The sequence below is a fragment of the Heterodontus francisci genome, chromosome 25 (genome assembly GCF_036365525.1).
Source record: "Heterodontus francisci isolate sHetFra1 chromosome 25, sHetFra1.hap1, whole genome shotgun sequence".
In the NCBI taxonomy this organism is placed as follows: domain Eukaryota; kingdom Metazoa; phylum Chordata; class Chondrichthyes; order Heterodontiformes; family Heterodontidae; genus Heterodontus; species Heterodontus francisci.
The window spans coordinates 60,669,792-60,679,417 of record NC_090395.1 but is presented as its reverse complement, the minus strand read 5'-3'; the positions used below and the strand labels follow the sequence as shown (position 1 = coordinate 60,679,417).

Sequence of the window (9,626 nt, the reverse complement as noted above, 5' to 3'; positions counted from 1 at the left end):
ATGGCATCAAAGGTGGACGTGAGGGTGCGCTTGAGCAAATCAGTAGCTGCAGAAATGGTATGACAAACGGAGGGCCAAAGGCAAGATAGTTGAGATTTAGAAAGTGTAGTTGTAAGTGAATTGGGGGATAGTTTTCTCTGGGGGAGATACAGAAGGAGGTAGGGTTGATGTGTGGAAGGGGGATGTGAGTGAAGAATGATATAGGAAAGTGATCAGGGATGGTCTTATCTGTAATTGATACGATGAGACTAGCGGGACCATGTGAGATGGCAAGGTCAAGGGGTGGCCGTGAATATGGGTTGGGGAGTTTAAAGGTAGGGAGAGATTTAGGGAGGATAAGAGATAGTGAACTCAGAGCATGATGAGTTCAGATGAGTTGAAATCACCAAGGATAAGAAGTTGTCAGTGCACAGGCTGAGGGTGGAAAGCAGTGAAGACATCACAGTGAGAAAAATTTTAATCGTACTTTGGAGGGCCGCAGAGAATGATGATTTTCAATGAGAGGTGAGAGGGATGGAACAAGGTGTGATGCTCAAAGGAGGAGAAAGTGTCAGAGAAGTAGGGGTCAGGCCAAGATGTGATCTGGTGATAAGTGCCACACCGCCAGCGTGCTGGTCTTGATGGGGCAAGTGGTGGAAGACATAGCCAGGCAGGAGGCTTCATTAAGGAGCAAGGTGTCACCACCCCTCAACCAGAACACTATGCTCTAAGGCCATGCACGATGACCTAGAATTTCCTGGGAGCTGCTCCTGCTCCAAAATTGTAACTTTGTTGGAAGTGCAGCAGAAACCTTGTTCTGAGGAAACTCCCAACCTATGTATCAAAATACGATTCACAGTTGGGTGGGGGGGGGGGGGGGGGTGTGCAGGGGTGGGGTGCCTGTCAGCATGAAACCTCAGTCAGGGAGATAAGGGATAAAGGCCCTAAAATCTATGCAGTTCTTCCAGTGTTCAGTCTCTCTCCTACCTGGTTCTGCATTTATTGGCCAGAAAGAACCACTCTGGCTCTGGCCTCGGTGCCAATCCTTGTGATAAAAGAGGTGGATTACATTTACTAAACACTGTTGGTATGAACTCGTTTTTTGGTGAGCATTCCTGCCATGAATTCCTACATTAAACACAATGCATTCCAGTTTATTTTCAGCAATTATATACTTCATGGTTAATAATTTTTAACTGAAGCTAGTTCAAAACTCATGCTCTTCTATCCACTGCCCCCACCCCTCCTTCACTCATCTAGTTCATTGATGCACTAAAACTGAAACTCCACAGCCCTTCCCACTCCTCAGCTTGTCACAGAGAGTGGGGCAGCATTCCCTCTTCTCCCCTTCTCAATGACATGCACTCTCTCTCCAACCCTTGGCATTCACTTCTTCCAATTGTTCCTCCAGAGCACAATGTCTAATGCACTGCATAGGTCCTCCCAGTGACAATGACAAACATTGCTACTTCTGTAAACTGCAGGCAGGAATTCTGATGCAACAGAATACAGATGTGGCAATCTGGGCCATTACTGCTGGAAGCAGTATGCAGTGGTGAAGCAAAGCTTGTCTGGTGCTTTAGTCACTGAATTTGAGAGTGGGCCACTTGCACTGGTATGTGTCACTGATTGAGCCTCCAAGGTACTGATATCAGCATGAGATGCTGACGGCTGTCACACATGGAACAACAGTACCTATAAACTCAGGGTCAGCATGGAGACAGGTGCAGAGATGTGTTGTCTGCTGCAAACACACCTACAGTTAGCTTACAACATAGGAATGACACTGCCTGTGAAAGCTGTGGTCAACCTTGCTCAGTTCAGCACACTACTGCTGTTGCAATTTTGGACTTTTACCTTTCACCGTGCTCACTTGTCAAAGATCACTCCTATAAGCAGTCGTGCTCCTCACAAATAGGTGTGTGTCTTTGTGTGCCTGATAGTTGGATAATTGTAGCGTGTCCAGGAGTCAAACAGAAACACTTGGTACTTGGATTTAGCTCACATAATTTATCATGTGTCTTCACATGAGCTCTTTAATTTTGGAAGCTGGTAGAGCAAACACTTAAGTGGGAAAGATGGGCATGGATTTGGGAGGTGACAAGATATTCAAGGATGTGGGAGAGGAAAGGGAGATTGGTAGCTTGCAAGGACAGAGGGACAAGGGCAATGATAGTGGTTTTAAAAGTGAAGGAGATAGTACCCAAGGAGAGGGACCTTTCACAATGTCAGCTATGAACCAATTGGTAGAATGCACGCTTAGCAATTTGACTAGCATTTCCTCAGGAAATGGGTGTTGTGTCCTTCAACTTGGGTTGTCAACTGATGTGTTAAGAGTTATGTGTTGGATCCCACTGGTTTTAAAAGGACAAGGTCACAAAACTTTTCTGTAAACTATTCTGACTTGTACCACCTGTGTGTGTCATCTGTCAGCATTAATTTAAAACATAGAAACATAGAAAAATTTAACTCCACTGGCCTCCTGCCTCACTAAGTCGACCATTCCAGATAATCCACATTGCTGTACAGCTGTGGTTCATCTGCTTTTTAGCCAAGCCAAACATCAGATAAGTTAACAAAATATTACAGTACAGTAATGCAATACCTCAGAATTCACCCCTTATTGCAAGAATCGCCAACACGCTTTCCTAAGGAAACTGAGATGTCAGATTAAAAGTTCCTGACGGTTACATTTATACTAAACTGACAAAGCACATTGCAATACAGAATTCAGATGCGCTAGTCTTCAACACAACTCTTGCTTAATAGGTCATTCCGAGGTGCGCAGTGCACTGCTAGGTAAAGACCTAAGCTGCTGCATGTTTAGGTTTACATTTAGGCTTATGTACAACAGAGTTATGAAAAGTATTCATATGAATAAAATAAATTTCAATGATTTAAGATATTATTTATTCACAAATTACTTGCTTGCATATGATTTATTCTACAGATCCTTTTCCAGTGCTGTTCACATACTATCAAAGGCACCACTGAATGCAAAACCAGTGACAAAATTTCTTCAAAGCCTAAGATGGGGAAGGCACTTCTCTTGACGGGTCAGCATTGTAAATTTTTTTATCATATTTTCTTTATATTGAACTAACTGAAATGGCAAATGCAGGCCACCCGTTTCTCACCATCTGTCTTTCTTTTGGATGTTGTTCTCATAGTGCTGTGGGAGCATTTAACATCCACATGAACAGACAGACGATGGTACGGTTTAACATCTCATCCAAATTTTGGCACCACTGTCTGTGCAGGCGTCATCCCTGCGATTGTCCAGTATGTGCTGGGAGAGGGTGGGTTTTCTCAATCCCAGCTCTTACTCAGGAAATTATCCTCATACATCCAAATCAATTAGATTCTCACAAACTACATAAAGAGCTCAAGTCCTGGAATCGATTTATCTGAAAAAACAATCAACATCATAAACATAGAAAGTAGATTAAACAGTATAGCAATTGATTTACATATTAGAATACACTTCCACATCACAGAGTAATCAAGCTAAAATATTAATTTAAATTAGTTTGTAATGTATCATTTTAACACTAAGATTCTGCAGGCATTTAGTACAATTTTTACAAAGGTACTATGAAATAAAAATGTGCATTTTTTTTATTTTAGTGAGTTTGATCTTACTGCACCTATCACTGGGTAAGTCATTACACATTTATAGTTAATATAGAGTGTAGTTAATTGCTCCAAGAAATGGCAATGTAATGGGTTATTTTATTGGAGTATTAAACCAGTGGAATGTAAGTTCAAATCCCACCATGGCAGTTTGAGAATTTGAATTTGGTTTAAACATTGAATTTAATGAAAATCGGGAAAGATGTATATAGCAGGCAGCTGAATCGATATCACTCAGTTTATAACCCCTTAGATCCCCGAAGAAACAGTAAAACAGCCAAGCCCAATGCTAACTTGAAGATCTTTAGTGAGCAAGATTTGCTGATAGCCTGCAGTTTCCATTTGGATGCTCTAGTTTTCTCAATGAAATTCGGCCGAAATCAGCGTGACCCGCTCAAAAGATCACAGCATTTTAAACTCAGATTATGTTCAGCACAACTAGAGTTTCCACGACCTCTTGCACTAGTTCAAAAAAATCGTGCTAGAATCTGGCCTTAACCACACCCCCAGGATGAAATAAGCACCATTGGGAGTTTCCACTAATTACACTCATTTTCAGTCTTTCAAGGAGGCTCTAAATTTAAGCTTTTATGGGCTCAAGGACACTGATAGAAACGTATTTTTAATTCACTAAGAAACTGACCACTATACCCAAATATAATCAACTAATGGCTCTGTATATTTATTATAAGTCATTTCCAATAATTTAAAATCCAGTTACTCACAGGTGGTGAATTCTCACTGTGATTAAAAATGCACTGTTTTTTGTGATAAACCCATTTTCAGCTGTATTAATCAAACTGCCCCAAGTTACCACTCTTAAATGTATCAAGGCATATTTTTAAATCAAAACATTGCTTTAAAAAAATTACATTTTAAAACACTGCTGGATTGTGCAGATCCATTGCAGATTTTGTGTTTGGCAATATGCAAATAGGTTTGAGTGGAAATTTGAGAAAATGGAACACTTCCGAAAACAGGACAATTTAGCACGCAATTACACCCAAAGCAGAAAGTCTACCCCATAATTATTTCACTCCACCCATTAAAATCCTGTGACTGACCACACAGGAACTATTGTGTGCAACGGTCAAGTCAATAATCTTCAGCATATCATATCCATCTGCTTTTAACAAGCCTCACCTGCTCATGTTTGATATTACCTCAATAGAGTTCCAAAATAGGATTCTCGAATGTTTTCCCCAGCTTCACACAATGAGCATTCAGCCCCGAGATGGAGCATTAGCTTCTCCAGTTTACACAGATCCTTCATTATTTTATTATTAGAATCTTTTAAGATGTGTCCAGGAGGTTATCTGCCAGGTCAGTTGGTTTAGTTACCCACAAAAAATTGAGAGGATTGTCCTTTAAAGGGTATAGCCAGGAACAATGAAGGTGATTCTGGTGGCTCACAATTCAAGGCTGTGAAGACAGTCATGGGAAACCTGAATAGCTTTGTTTGGTCTAATTGGAATTTTCAAGGTTTTGACAACAATGACAAAATTAATTCAAGCAAATTGTTCACTATAATGAAAGTTTCAAACACTACGAGCTACAAATTTGAATTAAGGAGGTTAGCACATGAAGGGAACTCTGACAGACATAATTGAATTGTGAAATAAATGACCAGGGAAATTCATAGAAGTGGACGCAATAAGTGGACTCGAGAGATAATTAAATGTGTGTACGGAGAGGTGGGAATGAGTGATATGGTGGGAAGGTGGGATTGACTTAGATACAAGCACCAGGTTTATGCAGCCTAGTAACTTTTCCAGTTCTCAAACATGACTGCTTTCTTAACCATCAGCTCCTCAGATTTTCTCCACCATTCTACAAGGTGTTAATAGCTTTTCCTGTTTCTCTCTGTTGCTCATGTTTCTCTAAATATGGTTTGGGGGGGGGCAAATATATATCTTTGGTTCAAATTAAAACATGCAAATTATTTATTAGTTGACAAATTGTGGGAGGTAGGAACCCAAATTCCCTTTAATATACATAGTTCTGTGGCAGGAACACTGAAGGGAAACAATTTACTTTAAAGATAAATGCAAAACTTGCTGAAAATAGACATGTTGTTGAAGCTTTTCGTCTTGCACTCATCAGGACAATATGCAAGAGTAACCAATGTAAGGGAAAACAACAACTTATACTGCATGCAGAGTGCTGATTGGTTGGCAAGTGAACTCTGATTGGTGGAGGTGTTGCCATGGAGAATGCACCAGTTTACGGTGACTGACTGTTAACTGCCAAGCTTTGTTTAAAATTTAAACCAGGCAGCTTGACTCTGATTGGTCAAGGCATGGTCCAGCGGAATGAACCAGCGAATGGCTGTCGCTTATTTTGCTCAGCTGAAGCTGGCGCAATGTGTGTACATGTTCTTTCTGTCTGCAAAGAACAGTGCCCTGTATATTAATATATGTAGCTTCCAGTACACGCAAATGTGCCACACTGTGAACCCTACTGACAATCTTAAATTGGTTGTCAGCGCAATTCTTAGCACACTGCAGATTATTTAGCAAATGTTGTCCAATTGCAGAATCACATCTAATGTTGGACACTGTGTTTTGAGTTTTGCAAGCACGGGCTGGTTGGGCACGGCCTGTACCTTGCCAGTTGTGAATAGCGGTAGGGACATGTTGTTTGATACGATACGCCAGTCTTTGGGACATATGGCCTATATACCTAGCATCATAGTGACATTGAAATTCATATAAAAGCAAAATACTGCGGATGCTGGAAATCTGAAACAAAAACAAGAAATGCTGGATTCACTCAGCAGGTCTGGCAGCATCTGTGGAAAGAGAAGCAGAGTTAACGTTTCGGGTCAGTGACCCTTCTTCGGAACTGACAAATATTAGAAAAGTCACAGATTATAAACAAGTGAGGTGGGGGTTGGGCAAGAGATAACAAAGGAGAAGGTGCAGATTGGACCAGGCCACATAGCTGACCAAAAGGTCACGGAGCAAAGGCAAACAATATGTTAATGGTGTGTTGAAAGACAAAGCATTAGTACAGATTAGGTGTGAATATACTGAATATTGAACATCAGCAAGTGCAAACCTGAAGAAAAACAACCTGAAAAAAACAGTGGGTGAGCAAACTGAACAAACTAAGATGAACTGAAATAAATACAAAAAAAGATTGTAAAAAATGTAAAAAGGAATGCCAAAAAAAAAAGGAAGAAAAAATGACTAAAAATGAAAGTAAAGTGGGGGGCTGTCATGCTCTGAAATTATTGAACTCAATGTTCAGACCGGCAGGCTGTAGTGTGCCTAATCGATAGATGAGATGCTGTTCCTCGAGCTTGCGTTGATGTTCACTGGAACACTGCAGCAATCCCAGGACAGAGATGTGAGCATGAGAGCAGGGGGGAGTGTTGAAATGGCAAGCAACCGGAAGCTCAGGGTCCTGCTTGCGGACTGAGCGGAGATGTTCCGCAAAGCGGTCACCCAGTCTGCGCTTGGTCTCCCCAATGTAGAGGAGACCACACTGTGAGCAGCGAATACAGTATACTACATTGAAAGAAGTACAAGTAAATCGCTGCTTCACCTGAAAGGAGTGTTTGGGGCCTGGGATAGTGAGGAGAGAGGAGGTAAAGGGACAGGTATTACACCTCCTGCGATTGCAAGGGAAGGTGCCCTGGGACGGGGACGAGGTGGTGGGGGTAATGGAGGAGTGGACCAGGGTGTCGCGGAGGGAACGATCCCTTCGGAATGCTGACAGGGGAAGGGAGGGGAAGATGCGACTGGTAGTGGCATCACGCTGGAGGTGGCGAAAATGGCGGAGGATGATCCTTTGGATATGGAGGCTGGTGGGATGAAAAGTGAGGACAAGGGGAACCCTGTCACGGTTCTGGGAGGGAGGGGAAGGGGTCGGACACGGTTGAGGGCCCTGTCAACCACAGTGGGGGGAAATCCTCGGTTGAGGAAAAAGGAGGTCATATCAGAAGCACCGTCATGGAAGGTAGCATCATCAGAGCAGATGCGTCGGAGAACAAGAAATGCTGGATTCACTCAGCAGGTCTGGCAGCATCTCCGACGCATCTGCTCTGATGATGCTACCTTCCATGACGGTGCTTCTGATATGACCTCCTTTTTCCTCAACCGAGGATTTCCCCCCACTGTGGTTGACAGGGCCCTCAACCGTGTCCGACCCATTCCCCGCACCTCTACCCTCACCCCTTCCCCTCCCTCCCAGAACCGTGACAGGGTTCCCCTTGTCCTCACTTTTCATCCCACCAGCCTCCATATCCAAAGGATCATCCTCCGCCATTTTCGCCACCTCCAGCGTGATGCCACTACCAGTCGCATCTTCCCCTCCCTTCCCCTGTCAGCATTCCGAAGGGATCGTTCCCTCCGCGACACCCTGGTCCACTCCTCCATTACCCCCACCACCTCGTCCCCGTCCCAGGGCACCTTCCCTTGCAATCGCAGGAGGTGTAATACCTGTCCCTTTACCTCCTCTCTCCTCACTATCCCAGGCCCCAAACACTCCTTTCAGGTGAAGCAGCGATTTACTTGTACTTCTTTCAATGTAGTATACTGTATTCGCTGCTCACAGTGTGGTCTCCTCTACATTGGGGAGACCAAGCGCAGACTGGGTGACCGCTTTGCGGAACATCTCCGCTCAGTCCGCAAGCAGGACCCTGAGCTTCCGGTTGCTTGCCATTTCAACACTCCCCCCTGCTCTCATGCTCACATCTCTGTCCTGGGATTGCTGCAGTGTTCCAGTGAACATCAACGCAAGCTCGAGGAACAGCATCTCATCTATCGATTAGGCACACTACAGCCTGCCGGTCTGAACATTGAGTTCAATAATTTCAGAGCATGACAGCCCCCCACTTTACTTTCATTTTTAGTCATTTTTTCTTCCTTTTTTTTTTGGCATTCCTTTTTACATTTTTTACAATCTTTTTTTGTATTTATTTCAGTTCATCTTAGTTTGTTCAGTTTGCTCACCCACTGTTTTTTTCAGGTTGTTTTTCTTCAGGTTTGCACTTGCTGATGTTCAATATTCAGTATATTCACACCTAATCTGTACTAATGCTTTGTCTTTCAACACACCATTAACATATTGTTTGCCTTTGCTCCGTGACCTTTTGGTCAGCTATGTGGCCTGGTCCAATCTGCACCTTCTCCTTTGTTATCTCTTGCCCAACCCCCACCTCACTTGTTTATAATCTGTGACTTTTCTAATATTTGTCAGTTCCGAAGAAGGGTCACTGACCCGAAACGTTAACTCTGCTTCTCTTTCCACAGATGCTGCCAGACCTGCTGAGTGAATCCAGCATTTCTTGTTTTTGTTTGAAATTCATATATATCATTATTCATTTGTGTGACAGGAAGGATGTCTTTTTGGCTTGACGGCAACATCCTGTTAGTGGCGAACACCACTTGTGTTGCTACTGCATACTAGCAGTGTGAAACAGCTAGCTTTACCTGATGCTCAAATTTCTGGGATACATTACCCTTCCAGGGTACACATATTACCTCAAACGACTTCCAAAATAGTATTCTAAAACGCTTTTCCCCAGCTTCATGCAATCAATATTCAGCCCTGAGATGAAGCATTGGCTTCTTCAGCTTACACAGGTCCTTCACAATACGATATACAGCAAGAAATGATCTGATCAGGGTAGGCATTGACACGCAGGATGTCTTTGATTCGCCCTATTTCAGCATCAAGCTTGCATGGTGAGCAAATGGCTTGGGCCCTATTTACGAGGTTGCCAACAAGGCCAATCTTACAGCATGTGGAACTGTAAGAATCCCAACGCGTGTATTGACAAGTGAAGATAGGATTGCGGTAGATGGTGGCAGAGAAGCCCTTAACAGATTTCTAAACTAGTACGTCAAGGAAAGGGAGCTCATTTGACTGCTCTATTTCAAAGGTGAATTTGGGCGCAGGATGGAGCCCATTAAGAGGTAGGAGGTTAGATGTCACTCCATCAAAGACATGTTTCTCATGGAACCCAACAAAGAAGTTTGCGAGAGCTGGGCCTAGAGGGGATCCCA

At 43.1% G+C, this 9,626-nt stretch overlaps 1 protein-coding gene across 1 annotated transcript in view; it reads left to right on the top strand.

Moving 5' to 3' along the window:
• LOC137384029 (chitinase-3-like protein 1) overlaps window positions 1-9,626 on the top strand; it is a 47,051-nt gene continuing 37,425 nt past the window's right edge. The window contains exon 1 of the mRNA XM_068057594.1: window positions 1-57. Within this exon, the coding sequence (XP_067913695.1) occupies window positions 1-57 (57 nt within the window). The remainder of the gene's footprint in view (window positions 58-9,626) is intronic.